The 18325-nt window shown below is 41.5% G+C and overlaps 1 protein-coding gene across 1 annotated transcript in view; it reads left to right on the forward strand.

The window, feature by feature from the left end:
• The first annotated feature begins 945 nt into the window (after nt 1-945).
• PDGFRL (platelet derived growth factor receptor like) overlaps nt 946-18325 on the forward strand; it is a 55111-nt gene continuing 37731 nt past the window's right edge. Inside the window, exons 1-2 of the mRNA XM_007516300.3 lie at nt 946-1307; nt 12665-12962. Of these exons, the coding sequence (XP_007516362.2) occupies nt 1253-1307; nt 12665-12962 (353 nt within the window). The 5' untranslated portion in view covers nt 946-1252. The remainder of the gene's footprint in view (nt 1308-12664; nt 12963-18325) is intronic.

Raw genomic sequence — 18325 nt, forward strand, 5'->3', positions numbered from 1 at the left:
AGAAGCAGCCCTACATTCTGATCTTGACTCAGAAAGATAGGAGGGAGGGGAGATAAAGAAGCTAGTACTTGTATCTATTTTCCAATGCAGTTCTCCTCTGAACACTTGAATGAGTGTTCTGTAGAGTCTTCTGAAATGTGTGACTGAAATAGGAACAAGAGGTACGTGTAAAATCTTTTCCAGAAGGAGTCATGCGGTAGCGCAGCGGGTTAAGTACACGTGGCTCAGAGCGCAAGAACTGGCATAAGGATCCGGGTTCGAACCCAGCTCCCCACCTGCAGGGGAGTCACTTCACAGGCAGTGAAGCAGGTCTGCAGGTGTCTATCTTTATCTCCCTTCTCTGTCTTCCCCTCCTCTCTCCATTTCTCACTGTCCTATCTAACTATGACAATATCAATAACAACAACAGTAACTACAACACAAATGAAAAACAACAAGGGCAACAAAAGGGAAAATAAATAAATTTTTTAAAAAGAAAGTCTGAAAAAAAAATCTTTTCCAGACACTAAAGAGTTTGTAAGCTGTGGCTTTTTCTGATGACAGAGAAGTCTTCCTGCCCACCCCCATGTGGGAATCCCAGGGCTCTAACTGCAGAAGAGATGTCTTGTGTAGCAGGACTGGTTACAAAGCCCACCTCTAGCCAAACAGATGGGAACAGCAAGAATAAACGATGGGAATGGTCTTGCTAGTGCAAGTGAAAGATCTTCTCTGAGAACAGACAGCAATGTTTAGGGGGCACTTAACCACAGAGCACAGGTTTCACCTGACAGTGTGAAATGTGGTGACATTTGGATAATTTTGGTTAACTGTGAGTCCATCCATACCCTCAGCTTTACTCTGGGCCTTCCCGAAGTTGATAAACTTGATAAAAACTTAGAGGTTTTGGGCAATCTGAGAATAACTGATTATAGATACCCTTATTTCACCCCTAACCCTTTCTCTCAGCATTGGGGGTAAGAAGGGCAAACGCTAGAAGCATTGGGGGTGCTATGTTTCACTGTTCCACCAGGGGGCAGGAGAGATCACATTACTTATAAAACTGTAATAAAAAAAAAAAAATCCCCCAACTTTTCCCTAAAAACTGTGTTCTTCCTTATGAAACCGAATCCTCCAGTTGTGGCGTCCCAGACCGCCCGCCCCAAGGCGGTGCCCCTTGCCCGCGCCCCTCCCCCTGCGCCTCTGCCCCTGCCCAGCACTGCCTTCACGCACCTCGGACTCACTTTCCCTGTGCCTCTTGGCTCTTGCCCGGAAGATGAAGGTTTGGCTGCTGCTTGGTCTTCTGCTGGTGCATGAAACCCTTGAGGATGGTGAGTAACTTTGGGTGAGGGCAGCCCTGTCGTTAACTCCAATCCCCAGACTCCAACTCCGCCTCCAACCAGTCCTTCCTGAATTTTTCTTTTTTAACCTCCTGGCATTATCCCTGCCCCCAGTGCACCTGCCCCCTCCTAGTAGGGCTACATAACCTCCCCCTCTCTAACCCCTTGGGAACCCTCGGATACCATAGCAACTACCCTGACTCTTTCACCTTGACCTTTCCAACTTTGGTTGGCACACAGAGCATCCCCAAGCAAGAGCTGGTCCAGCCTCCCATGTCAACGTGTCAGTCTGGGAGGTGGCGCCTGAGCACTTCCACCTCAGTGCTGCTTTCGCCCCTGAGATTTCTGCTGAGGGCGTGTGCCATCTCAGCAAGGCAAATTGCTGGTTCTTTTGTAATCTGCAAAGCTTTCTCCTTACATTCTCAGTTCTGGGTTTGCGCCATATACCAGACTGGGCACCAATCCTGCAAGATCTACTTAAATTTGAGAGCAGTTAGTTATGTGTATTAAATCTCAGAACGAGTAAAGACTCGCATCTGTCACAGTTCTTATTTAGATGGAAAAAGATGGGAAAAAAATGAGTTTTTTGGTACAGAGAGCCTCTGCTTTTTTTTTTTTTTTTTTTTTTTGAATGTGTGCCTGTCTGGAGCAAGTGTGTCTGTTTTAGAAATAGAGTCACAGGATTAGACTTTATATGTTCACGTGCACATGCATTGTTGGTCTATCTATATCCATAAGTATATATTATTGTTTGCATTTGTCTTATTGATTCCATTATTTATCAGATTGGTGTTATTTCTACTATATAAATGGAGTCTGGGTATATCCTGATATCCTCAAACCTCCCTTGGAATTCCTCAGCTACGCCACAGTTTCTGCTTAGCTTGTAACTGAAAAGCAACTTATGCTATTATGCAACCTCACACTGGAGTCAGTTTAACCTGGCTCACATTTTACCCACTACTCCTGATCAGACCCTTTCTTTCCTGTGAAAAAAAGAAGCATTCATAAAAATAAATAAATAAACTAACAAAAGGGGAGGGAGGGAGTCAAATTTGCAACGTCCAGGATGGTTGAAGACTTAAAACTAAGCATGAGGCCCCTTAAGCTGAGAGTCTTTCTTAGTAAAATGGAGGATGTGCTCCCACTCAGGAACAACAGGTATTATTACCCAGGAGCAGTTGGCATGACTTCATGTCGTAAAATTTGATATTAAAGTGTTCCTGGCAAGTCCTTGTATAAGACTACTGTACTGATGGAAAAGGAGTATTTGGTATCATTTTCTGAGTGAGATAGATGGCTAGACTAATTTTAAATAGCCCTGTCACATGAGTATCCAATTCACGTAAGTTCAGAAAGAGACCTCTGACTTTAAAAAACAAAACCATAGTATGCATATATATGTACATATGTGTATAATATATATACATATATATAGAGGACTATGAACAAAATAATAAACACATAGGTAGAAAGCAAATCTACGTTATTGCTTGAATAACTTTTTCTAAACCTATGAAGATTTATTTTTCTTTCTTTTTTCTTTTTTCTTTTTTATTTATAAAAAGGAAACATTGACAAAATCATAGGATAAGAGGGGTACAACTCCACACAGTTCCCACCACCAGACCTCCATATCCCATCCCCTGCCCTGATAGCTTTCCTATTCTTTAACCCTCTGGGAGTATGGACCCAAGGTCATTGTGGGATGCAGAAGGTGGAAGGTCTGGTTTCTGTAATTCTGTAACTGCAGAACATGGGCATTGGCAGTAGGGTCAGGAACAGGTCACTGGGATTAGTTTATAAAGGAGTGTGATTGGAATTGGGATATGGTATATCCAGTGGGGTCTCCTTATTGAGTGTAAGTCATGAATGTTTTGAGGCTTTTAAAATATTATTTTGTGTGTTTGGCAAATAAAATAGTCTTTGATGTTTACAACCCGAAAAAACGATGTGAATAGTAGAAAGAGATCAGGCAGTGTGCTGGTCAGGGGAGTGAATAATGTGCTGAGGGTGAACGGTTTCTCCCAGGCAAGGTTGTAAAACCTTTCCTTGAGGACAGATAAAGTAAGGATCAAATTTCAGAAGGTGATGAGTGGAATGAAGAATCAGTCATCAGAGTGTGCTACCAGGTGGGTTAGCCCTGCAGACGGTTAGGGACTAGGGAGCTGATTTAGTGGGAAAGAGCATGCTTCTGAAACCTGAGTTTGATGTCTGGTACCAGTTAGACAGAGAGAGAAGGGAGGAGATATTCTCTGAACAGGCTGGAGGGTGAATTAAAGTGTTATCTCTCCCTGGCTTCTGCTGGTAGCTGCTAATCCTTGGCATCCCTTGCTTTGTAGTTGCATCACCCGAATCTGTCTCTATTGTTACTTGGTTGTTTTTGCTTTTTGTGTTTCCTATCTAAATAGTGTTTCCTCTGTGTGGAGCTTTCTTTCTTTCTTTCTTTCTTTCTTTCTTTCTTTCTTTCTTCCTTCCTTCCTTCCTTCCTTCCTTCCTTTCTTTCTCTCCTTCTCTCTCTCTTTTTCTTTCTTCCTTTTTATTGTTGCTAGTGTTACCTTTGGGTCTCTGTGCCTGCATACTGATTCCACTGCTTTTAGAGCATTTTTACACACACACACACACACACACACACACACACACACACACACACTTGATAGAACAGAGAGAAATTGAGGAGGGAGGAGAAGATAGGGATAGAGAGAGGCATATTCAACACTGCTTCACCACTCTGAAGCTTACTCTCTGCAGGTAGGGAGTGGGGGATAGAACCAGGATCCTTATGAATAGTAATGTGTGCTCTCAACCAGGTGCATCACCACCCATCTTTTTCTTCTTTACTTTTAAGGATGCCAATCACATAGAATTAGAGCCTATCTTAATGACCCCATCTTGATCACACCATGAGATGTTCTATTTCCAAATAAAGTCATAATCATATGTCCCAGGGTTTATGATATTGATAACTGATGTGTCTTTTGCGGGAAGTGGACACAACTTAACCAAACACAGGGTAAGAGGATGGAAGGGAATGAGAGTGTGAGTTTGTTGGGAGGGTCACAGACATTCCTGGAGAGAAGCAAATGCTTCAGGTTCTTGAAAGAAAAGCCTCACAGGCCACCCACCCAGCCCTGAGTTCTATATCTCTTATAGATCATGTGAAAAGTTGCTTAATCCAGAGTAGTAGTAAGAAAGATGAGGTTTATGCTCAATTTAAAGGTGAAGTCGAAGATTTGCTACTGGATTAGATTTGGTTTAGGAAAGAAAAAGAAAAAAGGGAGTCGGGCAGTAGCTCAGCGGGTTAACCGCACATGGCACGAAGCGCAAGGACCAGAGTAAGCATCCCGGTTTGAGCCCCCACTCTCTACCTGCAGGGGAGTTGCTTTACAAGTGGCGAAGCTGGTCTGCAGGTGTCTATCTTTTTCTTTCCCTTCTCTGTCTTCCCCTCCTCTCTCCATTTCTCTCTGTCCTATCCAACAACAACCACATTAATAATAACTACAACAATAAAGCAACAAGGGCAACAAAAGGGAATAAATAAATAAGTAAATAAATAAATAAATAAGAAAAAGAAAAAAAGCCATAAGTAACTGAAGTTTTTGTCTTAAGCAAATATGTGAACTGAGTTGAGATTTACTGATAAAGGAACATAGGGGCTGGAGGAGGAGAAACCTTTTAGAAAGGGCATTAGAGTTCAATGTGAATTTATTCGTTTTGATATGCCTGTTAGCTTTCCAAGAGAAAGTGCCTGGTAAGCAATGGGATACCCAGATATTTTTTAATTTTCTTTTCATGAGAAAAAATGAGAGAAAGGGAGGCCAGAGCACATTGTCAGGGGTTAAATCTCTAAAGGCCTCAGGCAGTAAAGTCTGATGAGCTACCACCGTACTATCTCCTTGTCCTGCAAATATTTCACTTTTTAAAACTATTTCTTAGCATGCCATGTCTTTGCACATGTGTGATTTTGCTACTCCAAACTGACTATTACAGAGAGAGGATAACCACCACAGCACAGAAGTTTCCACCTAGTGCACCTACTCTCTCATATGCTGTGCTAGCGGCTCAGGTTTGGACTGTATATATGATAAGGCATACACTCCAGCAGATGAGCTATCTCTCGGGCCTCTAAATATTTCTGGCTATTGTCAACAGGGTTTCACCTCTCTGAGAAAACTTTTTATGATAGATAGAAACAGAGAAGTAAAGACACCACAACATTGCAGCTTCCCCCCAGTGTTGTGGGGGCCAGGCTTGAACTGGTGTACACATAGCAAAGCAGGTACCCTTCCACGTGAACTGTATTGTCAGTTCACCCTCATTATAAACTATGCCATATACCATGCCAAGGATTGAACCTGGGAGCTCTGGAATACAAATCCTGTGCACTCTCAGTGTGCTATCACCCTGGAGATAGCATGTAAACACACTAGTGGCAAAGACCCGCAGCTATTTTTTTTTCCTCCAGGGTTATTGTTGGGGCTTAGTGTTTATACTAAGAGTCCTCTGCTCCTGATGGCCATTTTTTCCATTTTATTGGATAGGACAGAGAAATTGAGAGGGGAGAGGAAGATAGAGAGGGGGAGAGAAAGATAAACATCTGTAGGCCTGCTTCACCACTTGTGAAGCACCCCCTTGCAGAAGCTGAAGGCTCTGTGCCTACCATAGGTACATGTTGGCAGGGCATTAGTTTTTGTGTATTGGTGTTTTGATGCTAGTGAAATTTTATATATATATATATATATATATATATATATATATATATAGGCTTCAGGGTTATCACTGGGGCTCAGTGCTGGCACTACGAATCCACTACTTCTGATCACCATTTTTCCCATTGCTGTTGTTGGATAGGCTAGGGAGAAATTGAGAGAGGAAGGGAAGACAGAGAGAGGATAAAAAGACACCCAGGGGTCGGGCGGTAACATAGCAGGTTAAACGCACATAGTGCGAAGTGCAAGGACTGGCATAAGGATCCTGGTTTGAGCCCCTGGCTCCCCACCTGCAGGGGATCGCTTCATTAGTGGTGAGGCAGGTCTGCAGGTGTCTGCCTATCTTTCTCTCTCCCTCTCTGTCTTCCCCTCCTCTCTCCATTTCTCTCTGTCCTATCCAACAACAATTACATTAATAACAACAACAACAGCAATAATAACCACAACACCCATAAAAAACAACAAAGGCAACAAAGGGGGGGAAGCCTCCAGGAGCAGTGGATTCGTGGTGCTGGCACCGAGCCCCAGCAATAACCCCAGAAGGAAAAAAAAAAAGACACCTGCAGAACTGCTCTACGGCTTGTGAAGCGACTCCCCTACAGTTGGGGAGTCAGGGGCTCAAACCAGGATCCTTGAGGTAGTCCCTGCGTTTCATACCATATGTGCTTAACCCAATGTGGTACTGCCCAGCCCCCAGCCTTCAATTATTTGTTATACTCTCTGTGAACAGTTATGTGGAAATGTCTAAAGAAAGGTAATCTGAAAACAACTACATTTGTTGAGTAGCTGTGGGTTCCCCAATGAATTTTTTTTTTAACAGAAACATTCATTCGTGCATTTTTCCATTCTCCATAAAACACCTCACAGGAACTTTTTTTTTTTTTGCAACAATAGAGGCTGAGAAGGTAGAAAAGATGATGAAAGTAGGGAACATTTTCTTTCCCTGTTCTCTTCTCATACCCCACTCCAAAATATCTGCCTACTCTGTTTCAGTTTAATATCCTTAAAACAGCAATTTGGGAGGGAGGGGCTGGGAGATGGCTTACCTGGTAGAGTGCACGCTATAATTTACATGATAAAGGGAAGCTTAATGAGTGATGGAATAATGCTGTGTCCTTTTTTACTCTGCCTCTCTTTCTATTCTCTCATTATATTGAAAAAAGTAAAAACAAATAAACAAACAGAAATATTATATTCCCATAAAAAAGAGTATGTTGGAGAGTTGGGCGGTAGCACAGCATGTTAAGCGCACATGGCACAAAGCGCAAGGACCCGCATAAGGATCCGGGTTTGAGCCCCCAGCTCCCCACATGCAGGGGAGTCACTTTACAAGCAGTTAAACAGGTCCACAGGTGTCTGTCTTTCTCTCCCCCTCTCTGTCTTCCCCTCCTCTCTCCATTTCTCTCTGTCCTATCCAACAATGACAACAACAATAATAACTACAACAATAAAACAAGGGCAACAAAAGGGAATAAATAAGTTTTTTTTTCCTCCTCCAGGGTTATTGCTGGGCTCGGTGCCTGCACCATGAATCCACCACTCCTGGAGGCCATTTTTTCCCCCTTTTGTTGCCCTTGTTGTAGCTTCGTTGTGGTTATTATTATTGCCCTTGTTGACGCAATTCGTTGTTGGATAGGACAGAGAGAAATGGAGAGAGGAGGGGAAGACAGAGAAGGGGAGAGAAAGATAGACACCTGCAGACCTGCTTCACCGCCTGTGAAGCGACTCCCCTGCAGGTGGGGAGCCGGGGGCTCGAACCGGGATCCTTACTCCAGTTCCTGCGCTTTGCGCCACATGCGCTTAACCCACTGTGCCACCGCCCGACCCACATAAATAAATATTTTTTTAAAAGAAGAGAGTATGTTGGGAGTAGGGGAATAGCATAGACACCAAGCTCCAGTGGAATAAACAAAAAAAATTTCTGTTCTGGGGAGTCGGGCTGTAGAGCAGAGGGTTAAGCGCAGGTGGCGCAAAGCACAAGGACCGGCATAAGGATCCCGGTTTGAGCCCCGGCTCCCCACCTGCAGGGGAGTCGCTTCACAGGCGGTGAAGCAGGTCTGCAGGTGTCTTTCTCTCCTCCTCTCTGTCTTCCCCTCCTCTCTCCATTTCTCTCTGTCCTATCCAACAACGACAACATCAATAATAACTACAACAATAAAACAACAAGGGCAACAAAAGGGAATAAATAAATAAAATAAATATTAAAAAAATTTAAAAAAATAATTTCTGTTCTGGCCTTAGATGCCTGAGGCCCCAGGTTCAGTCCTCAGCACTACACTTGCCTAAGCAGTGTTCTGGCCTCTCTCATGAAATAAATAAGAAAGTATTGTTTAAGGATTAGATTTTTCTATTCTTCATGTAAGCAGCAGCCAATGACTTGTCCAATGAATCTATTTTCTCCTCCAACAAAATCTGTAGAACTAGAGATCAATAGCCAGGCCACTGTTACTGAATACAGACCAATTGTAATTCTCAGTGGATTCTAAAGAATTAATCTTTTGTTCTGCTTACTTCTCACTTTGTAACATTTATCCATTCATTTTGGAGATGCGCATCTCCTCACTTGGGGATTCTCGTGTATGTCTTGGCAAAGCAGCTACAGCCCTACAAGTATGATTGTGCCATCCCTCACATCAAGTTTTATTTAACTTGGAACCCATTGTCAAAGCCTAGGATCTATCTAACAAAGAAGCCTCTCAGACAGTGACCCTGTGCGTGAAGTTTGTGCAAGAAAACAACAACCAAAAATGGGAAACTGCTACAATATGTAATCGCTAAACGAACAACATGAATATCAAAAGCAACAGCATAAGCTACAGAAAACTCTTGACTGGGAGTTTTAACTTATTATTACCTTCTAATGGCCTGTGGGGAGCTACTTTAATTGTAATCTCAGTGTTTTCCATGTGTAAATTAGGAAGAGTTTTGCCTATAAATTAGAAAGCTGCTTTGCCTCTATCATCAGTTTACTATGGAGTTCATCAGGAGATGTGATTGAGACAATCCTCAAACTAGTAGCACCTAGGAGTCGGGCGGTAGCACAGTGGGTTAAGCGCACGTGATGCAAAGTGCAAGAACCAGCCTAAGGATCCAGGTTCAAGCCCCTGGCTCCCCACCTGCAGAGGAGTAGCTTCACAGGTGGTGAAACAGGTCTGCAGATGTCTGTCTTTCTTTCCCCCTCTGTCTTCCCCTCCTCTCTCCATTTCTCTCTGTCCTATCCAACAATGACGACATCAACAACAATAACTACAACAATGGAAACAAGGGCAACAAAAAGGAAATAAATAAATATTTTAAAAAAAAACTAGTAGCACTTAGCTAGCACTGTATAACCATTTAAAACATATTAACTCATTAACTTCCCACAACAGCCCATGAGCTAATCATTAATCCCACAAAATCCTTAATTTGCGGATTAGAACAGAGAGCCTAAATAATGTCTTGTGGCCACATAACTGGTAAGACACAAGGGCCAGAAACATAGCCCTGAATTGCAAAAGAGCAGAGCTAAAGAAGCAAGATACATGAGCCCAAATGAAGCAGCATCCTGAGAAATTGGTGGATTCTGAGCTCAGAGTGAGATTAATGTCAAAGTCTGAGATAGGCTGAACTAAGAGTGAAGTCTAAATGGGTCCTGTTTCAAATGTCAAAAAGCAACACACAAAGGAAGCCCATTTCATTATTACACCACTGAATCTCAGTTTGGAGGCACTAGCAGGGGAACGCAGCTATTCATATACCCTCAAGCGAAGACTGGTCCATCTCTATTGGCGAAGACAATCCTCTTCCATCAAGCGCACAGTTGGACACACATGGAGCAGTGAGGGAGGAAGGGGACACCTATCTAGCCAGCCAGATCAGCCAAATCAACCCTGGGGATCAATGAGGTGACACATGTCATAGCCAGATCACTGTCACATCCATCTACTTATATTGAAATAAGCATTAGGTACAGGAGTCAGGAGATCTTTCCACTCTTGTACATTCACTATTTGGCTTTGGATGATTTCTTTAAAATTTTGAAACTTTATTTTTACTGTTTTAAAAGATAAATATGAAAGTAGCAGCAGCTATATTTCTCTCCTCTCCTCTCCCTGGTCAACTAGGAATATCAAAGATCACTTGAAATTGTAACAATGAGACTAGGACTACTTTGGGAACCCACCAAGTCACATGTGATTACAAACACATGGACACAGAGAGGAGCCTAAGGAGAGATTACTAGGGCTAAAGCCTGTATCTACTGGCAGTTTGCCAGTTGAGGAGCTACCTTCAGTCTGTTTTACCAACAAAAATACTGCTGAAGAGAGGAGAGGACTCCCCTAAGACTCACCAAAAGCAAACTTGAGTCTCCATTGCTACTTACCTCAGAGGCTGGAGCAGCAGGAGGAGTCCCTGTGCTGACATGGGGGGAGGGTAGAGAACTGACCAGGAAACTCAGGAGAAGATATACAATCCAGTGGTCTAGAGGTGGGGCTCTATAGTGGGAGCCTTTCCACATTGTTCTCCTGATGAGAACATGGTGAATAATTGCCTCAGAACCCACAGACTATAAATGGGACTTGTTTAGAAACTCACAAGGTCAAGCAGTGTTGCTCGGCTTGGCTCTGGCTGCTGGTAGAGAAGCTGAATTGATCCCAGGGCTTTGGATTCTTGGGGCATGGTAGTCTTTTTGCATAAACACAGTGCTATCTCTCCCCCACCCCACTTTATTTCTTGGTCAGGAGTGAGTAATTAAGCTAAAAAAAAAAAAAAACCTACTTATAGGTAAAAAGCCACCAGGCTCCCATAGACTACAGGGGGAAAAAAAAGAACAAAAGAGGTTTTAACAGCCACTGTGCTTCAACTCAGGGATTGAGATAACATTGAAACAACTGTTAATTTCCATAACTGTGAACTCTTTAAGTACCTTACTTAGACACATCAATCCAGGCAAGAGTGACCAGTGGATTGAAAAGTACTGAGAGAGGGACCTCATAACACACTATATGCAATGATTAAAACAAGAAGAAACATTGGGGAAATGAACCACAAAAGAAGTCCAGAGACATATGGTATGACTTCAAAAGAAATAATATACACATTATAGGCCTATAAGAGGAATAAAGAGAGGGAGAGGAAGAAAGCATCCTACAGGATAATAATAATAATAGATGAGAACTTCCCTAGTCTAGACAACATAAAAGACATAAAGGTTCAAGAAGCCCAGGGGGTCCCAACAGAATTAACCCAGACGTAAAGACACCAAGACACATCATATTTAGAATGGAAAGGAATAAGGATAAAGCAAGGATCCTGAAGCAAGATATATATATTTTTTTTTCTCAGTTTTCTGCAAAACACAATCACCCCCCAGGTCAGGTAATCCTCCACCATCATGCACCAGGACTTGAAATCCCCTCCCCCATGCCCCACAGTTCTTTACTTTCATGCAATACACCAAACCCAGTCCGAGTTCTTTAAAGCAGTTTTTATCATTACCATTTGCTAGAAATTCTCTATGATGTTGCTGAGAAAATACTCATCCAATTACTTTTTATTTTTACTTATTTATTTTTATTTTTTATTGGCTGACTTCTAAACTATTGCTATAGTGACTATTGAATTTTGATAATTTATATGTAAACTGAAAAAAAGTATGGTTTAGTACTTATTCCTTACTAAGTATTGTCTTTTACCTGGATGTTGTTAGTCCCTGTCATATGAAGACTCCTCTGGAGGAACTCATTTAGGAGAAGATTTGTTATGAGTGCTTAACCAGGTGCACCACCTCCCAGCCCGAAGATTTGTTGTGGTTCAAAAATCTTCTGAGTGCTCTTGCTTGCAGATTTTATCTCCACTTTCTGTAGACTATATGCACCTGTGTTTAAATAATAGGTTCAAGAGGTCAGGTGGTGGCACACCTGGTTGAGCACACATGTTAATAATGTGCAAGGATCGGGGTTCAAGCCTCCGGTCTTCACCTGCAGGGGGAAGCTTTGCAAGTGATGAAGCAGGGCTGCAGGTCTTTCTCTGTCTCTTTCTGTCTCTCTCTGTGTGTGTGTGTGTGTGTCTCCCTTCCTCTCAATTTCTGGCTATCTCTACTCAATAAATAAATAAAGGTAATACAAATAATAAAAAAAAGGTTCAAAATGAACAATGATAACCTCAAGGCTGCTGAGACCAGAAACACACATTGAGAGACTTTGATACAGTCCTCTGTGGTAACTTGGAGATGAGACAGGGTGTGAACAAGGATAGGATCTTCATTTAGTAAGTACTAGTCTAGCCCATGTGTAAACTGTTTTGTGAAATTGAATGATTTTAAACTGAAATATACTTGTTTTAAAACTAAAAATAAATAGAGTGAACTAAGAGAATCATTCATGAGTTTATTCTACCCACCTTCATATACATAGGCCCCTGGGCTACTCAGTCATCATGGATTAGCAGCAGAGATGTTTGTTTTTTAATTTTCTCTGATTGTGGTTTGGGAGGAGGATCAACAACATTTACTTGGTCACCATGTTCATGATATCAAGAAAATCATGATTTATTACTGAAAATAATATTGACATATGAAGATGAGGCCTTTAAGATATCATCTGTTTTAGATGCTAAATATTTTGTATTACACAATAGCTCATTGCTTTTTCCTAGCTACTGGCCAGCATCCCCCCAAGAACAAGCATCCAAAGGAACCAGGAGAGAATAGAATCAAGCCTACAAACAAAAAGGTGAAGCCCAAAATGCCCAAAATAAAGGAAAGGGACTCAACTGATCTGGTGCCAAAGACACCATCTATAATGATGCAAATGCTGGATAAAGGTCGTTTCCAGAAACCTGCTGATACTCTGAGTCTGATGGCAGGACAAACTCTAGAGCTCAGATGTAAAGGGAATAAAATTGAATGGAACTACCCTGAGTTTCTTGACACCTTTAAGGACTCCCGCCTCAGGTAAGAATTTCTAAATTAAAAAAATTTTTTTTTTTGCTAAACTGAGGTTTAGTATAGATTTTTGGTTTGTTTGTTTTCTAATTGAAGTTCTCATATATCTCTGACACCTACTGTTTCACTCTAAAGTTTTATAAAACTGGAAATTTGGTGAGCAAAAGCCATAAATACTGTGTTTTTTATTATTATTATTTTTTTGTTATTAAAATAGTTATGGGGACCAGGTGGTGGCATGCCTGGTTGAGCACACGTTACAATGTGCAAGGACCTGTGTTCAAGCCCCCGGTCCCCACCTGCAGGGGAAAGCTTTGCAAGTGGTGAAGCAGTATTGCAGGTGTCTCTCTGTCTCTTTCCCTCTCTATCTCTCCCTTCCCTCTCAATTTCTGACTGTCTCTATCCAATAAACAAATTATAATAATTTTGAAAAGTTATTACAAATCCTATTAACATTGGTAAAAGGATGAAATTTTATAGGGAGCCATATGATAATTAAAACTGATGCATCATGTCAAAGAAAGCTCACAGGGCATGTGCCTTGCCAGGGATGAAATTTCTACCCTTGTACCACATGAAAGGAATTATGGCATTGGAGAAAGCTCTGGTGTGCTGGTATCTTTCCTTCTGTCTGTGAGCAGTACTCTGGTTAAAAAAAAAAAAATGTTAAGGGGCTGGGCAGTGGTGTGCACAGAGTACTATGTGAAAGGACCCATACAAGAATCTGGGTTGGAGCCCAGCTCTTCACCTACAGTGGGGACACTTTCCAAGCATCTACAGGTGTCTCTCTTTCTTTGCCTCCCTCTCTCTCTCCCTCTCCTTTCTCAATTTCTCTCTGTCCTATCCAATAAAATGGGAAAAAAATGGCCACCAGGAACTGTGGGTTCATAGTGCTGGTATTGAGCCCCAATGTTAACCTTGGAGGCAAAAAAAAGGGTTATTTTAGCCATAATATGTTTTAAAAAATGTTAAAGCTACAAAATAAATATGATTTGAATAGGAATACCTAGAAGGTGAAAAAATAATTTTCACTTGTTCACTTTAGGTACTATTTATTTATAAAGCACAGTGAGGGCTATATAAATAAAGACAGATGTGGCCCCCAAGACTTCACTCCAAAAATGCAAAAAATGTGAAAAATATCTAGTCTTAACTCTGTATCAGACAAAAATGTCACAATTTATTTGACGCTAGAGATTTAACAAATTGATTCTTGACATCTTTCCCAGAACATGGTGCCTTTGGACAGAGAAGATGTATTCACTACATGTTTTTTTTCCCCCTGGAATGAGTTCTATCCAGTATTCTGTCAGCTTTGGGGTTGGAAGCTCCCCAGGTATACTTTCAACAAAACTTTGTCATTTTAAACTAATTTCAGTAGCTTTCTACAACTAAGTTCACATGTTGGTCCAAGTTTAATCTTATGTCTAGAAAAGGGGGCAAGATATGGGACAGAGAGGTCAAACTAAGGCACAGCTGGATTTGTCTTTACCGTTGACTGGCAAAGTGATTTTTGATCAGTAATTTCCCTTGAATCTAGCTTTCTCACATGGAATATGGACAGAAATGCTATCTGGCTCATTGGAGATATTCAATAAATTACTACTGTATTCACTCAGCCAGGAATCAGAGCTTTGTCTACAAATGAAAAACAAGATTTTATTTGAGGTCTTGAAGGTGACCTTTAGAAGAACCACTTAGCAATCGAGCTGAGTGGCCCGCTGTGTATGCAGTGCTGTGAAAGGGATACTGTTGGTCATCACGCCATCTCTCTGGTACATATGCTGCCAGGGATTGAACTCAGGACCTCATGCTTGAGAGTCTAGTGCCTTAGCCACTGTGTCACCTCCTGGACCACTATGGAAAGATTCTAACACAGGATTCTGATAACTAAACTCAATCTTCATGTAGGCGCCAAAATGCCAGGCTAGCGTCGCAGGAACTAGATACTGGGAACATGTGGCTGAGCGGGAACACAGTGTAATGCCTTTATTGATCAGAGAAAATGCCTTTATATCTTCTGAAACGGAAGTGGCAGGTCAGAAAAGGAAATGGGTAGGAGAGGGGGTGGAGAGAAGAAAAGAGCATGAAGGTAGCAAGCTTCCATCTAACCAGTGAGGATTAAACCAATACCCTGCAGGCAGGGTGGGTCTCAGGCAAAACAATGATTATGTAAATAGACCACAGTGTTAAGCAATGCAGGAGATCTGGCATAATGACCAACAGGATACAAACCACTTATAGAGGAAGAACTACTTCCTATAGGTAACTAATAACATTCTTTAAGAGGAAAAGAAAAATGAACAAGTGGGGGGGATGTCTTCATGATGGTAAAGTCCTAATATTACCTTCTGAATCCAAGGCCTGAAATCATAGTTATTGGTCCCTGGGAAGACTTGGTCCCATGAATTTTTTTTTAAATTTAGTAGCTAGCATCATCCTTTCTTTCTTTGTTATTTATTTATTTATTTATTCATTTATTCATTCATTCATTCATGAGAAAGAGAGAAAGAACCAGACATCACTCAGGTACATGTGCTGCCAGGGGTTGAACTAGAGACCTCATGCTTGAGAATCCAATGCTTTATCCACTATGCCACCTCCCAGACCACAATTTTTTTTTTTGGTTCTGTGCATTTCCATTTCAATCTCCACAAAATCCAGGTGCCAGGTTTATTGATGGCGACTTCTGCAGTCATACAATTGAGTCATTTATACATATGCAAGGACACAATCTGAGTTCTGAGACTGATTAACATTAGACAGGCAGATTAACATTAGACAGGCAAAAGAATAAACTAAAATTCAATAACATACTTTTGTAGAATTCACGTGGCTGTGAATTCCAAAGTAAAAGTTACACAGACTAAAGAGATGTATGTTGTCCCAAGACACCAGGGGCATCAAAGAAATAGAAGAGGGAAAACTTCACATAAGGAGGAGGCTATCTCAGTGTTACTGTGAGTGTAAAGATGAGAGCCTCAGAGAGGACCTATTTACTGATAAGCCTGGCCCAGGGTGATAACCGCCACAAATATTATTTTAGGTCATAAAAAGGGGAGCAGTAACCAACCTTTCCATTAGGAGAAAGAGGATAGGACTGAGATGAAAAACGAAAACTTCATTTTTAGCCTTAAGGGCCTTCACTGCTTTTAACTCAAAATAAGATGCCTTCTGGGCAGGGGTAGATAACATAATGGTTATGCAAAGAGACTTTCATGCCTGAGACTCTGAAGTCCCAGGTTCAATGCCCTGCACCATAAACCAGAGCTGAGCAGTGCTCTGGGGGAAAAAAAAAAAACCTCCAAACTAGCTTTCAAGATGCCTTCTTTCTATATTTTTTAAAATGCTTATTTATCTCACAGGATGTATAAATTAAAAGTGAGAGAGGTCAGAATACCATTCAGACATTTGCAGTGCTAAGGAATGAACTCAGTACCTCACACTTGTAAATCCACTGTACCACACCTGCACCACCTCCTGGATTAATATCAATTTTTTACATTTATTTATAAAATAAAAATAAAAATATTGACAAGACCATAGAATAAGCAGGTACAATTCCACAAAATTCCCACCACCAGAGTTCCCTATCCCATCCCCTTTACTGGAAGCTTTCCTATTCTTTATCTCTCTGGGAGCATGGACCCAGGATCATTATGGGGTGCAGAAGGTGGAAGGTTTGGCTTCTGTAATTGCTTTTCCACTAAACATGGGCATTGACAGTTTGGTCCATACTCCCAGCCTGTTTCTATCTTTTCCTAGTGAGGTAGGGCTCTGGAGAGGTGGGGTTCCAGGACACACTGATGAGGTTGTCTGCCCGGGGAAGTTAGATTGGCATCATGGTAGCATCTGTAACTTGGTGTCTGAAAAAGCATTAAGATATAAATCAGAGCAAATTGTTTAATAATCAGGAACCTAAAGGCAATATTGTAACAGATGAGGTTTGGGGGGGTCTCCGTTTTGGAAAAAGCTAGTAGGTTTATTTTAGGTATATTCCAAGGAGACCACAATTTTACTAAATTTTGCCTGCTCCCGACAGCTAACATGTAGGTGAACCAAAGGTATTATCTGGGGAGATGGTGTTAGAGTTATACATAGGACTAGAAACCTGTTCCTCTACTCTCTTCCCTGATCCAGCATTCTTGTCCTTTTCCATCTATGACATCATCTACCCAGACAATAACTTGGATCCACCTGCATATCGGATTTCAGGCTCAGGCAAAAAAAAAAAAAAAAACAACTAGTATAGCCACAGGCCCTTAGGAATATAACTAAAATATACCTACTAGCTATCTACAGAACAGAGACACCCCCGCCCCTTCATCTGCACTATTCCAGCCTTTAGGTTCATGATTAGTCAGCAACTTGTTTGGCTTTATGTGTTAACTCTCTTTTCAGCCACCAGATTCCAGATGCTAGCATGATGCTGACCAGACTTCCCTGGACAGACAACCCCATCAATGTGTCCTAGAGCTCTGATTCCCCAAAACCCTGCCCCACCAGGGAAAGAGAGAGGCAGGCTGGGAATATGGATCGACCTGTCAATGCCCATGTTCGGCAGGGAAGCAATTACAGACCTTCCACCTTCTGCATCCCATAATGACCTTGGGTCCATACTCCCAGAGGGTTAAAGAATAGGAAAGCTAACAAGGGAGGGGATAGGATGCAGAGTTCTGGAGGTGGGAATTGTGTGGAGTTGTACACCTCTTATCCTATGGTTTTGTTAGTGTTTCCTTTTTATAAATAAAAAAAGAAGAAGAAAGAAAGAGTAGCTCCTAAATATGGAGAAAGTATATAAATATTGTTAACTGTAAACCCTATAGATTTGGTCTGGGGCCTATATTCTGTGCAGGAACCTGTGTAATGTCTGCATCCCTGTAAGACTGAGCTCACATTCTGTGGTCATAGCTAGGAGCATTCTAGGCGGCAATCTGCATTTTTAAGTAGAAACAATAAATAAACCTTCAAGGGCCCACAAAGCCCAGGTAACCTCTTACTCCTCATACAAAAGGAACAGTTATTCAAAGAGGTCTACTCTGGATGTACTGGGGAAAAAAAGGTTATTAGACTGTTCTTAGGAAGAATGATCCCACAACGACATAAATTCTACCCTCTTAAATAATTTTTAACTACTTTGGCCATACTTAAAAAAAAAAAAAAAAAAAAACAGAACACTGCTCAACTCTGCATTATTGTGATACCTAGATTGAGCTTGGGACTTCAGAGCCTCAGGCACGAAAATATTTTCAAAACCACCATGCTATCTCCCTGATCAGTCACACCCTTTTTTAATTGAATGATTTCTTGGTCTCCTCCACATTTCTCACTAATTGTTAATAGGCAGCACATATTTTTCAAGTACAGTAACA

The sequence above is a fragment of the Erinaceus europaeus genome, chromosome 2, assembly GCF_950295315.1.
Source record: "Erinaceus europaeus chromosome 2, mEriEur2.1, whole genome shotgun sequence".
Lineage (NCBI taxonomy): Eukaryota > Metazoa > Chordata > Mammalia > Eulipotyphla > Erinaceidae > Erinaceus > Erinaceus europaeus.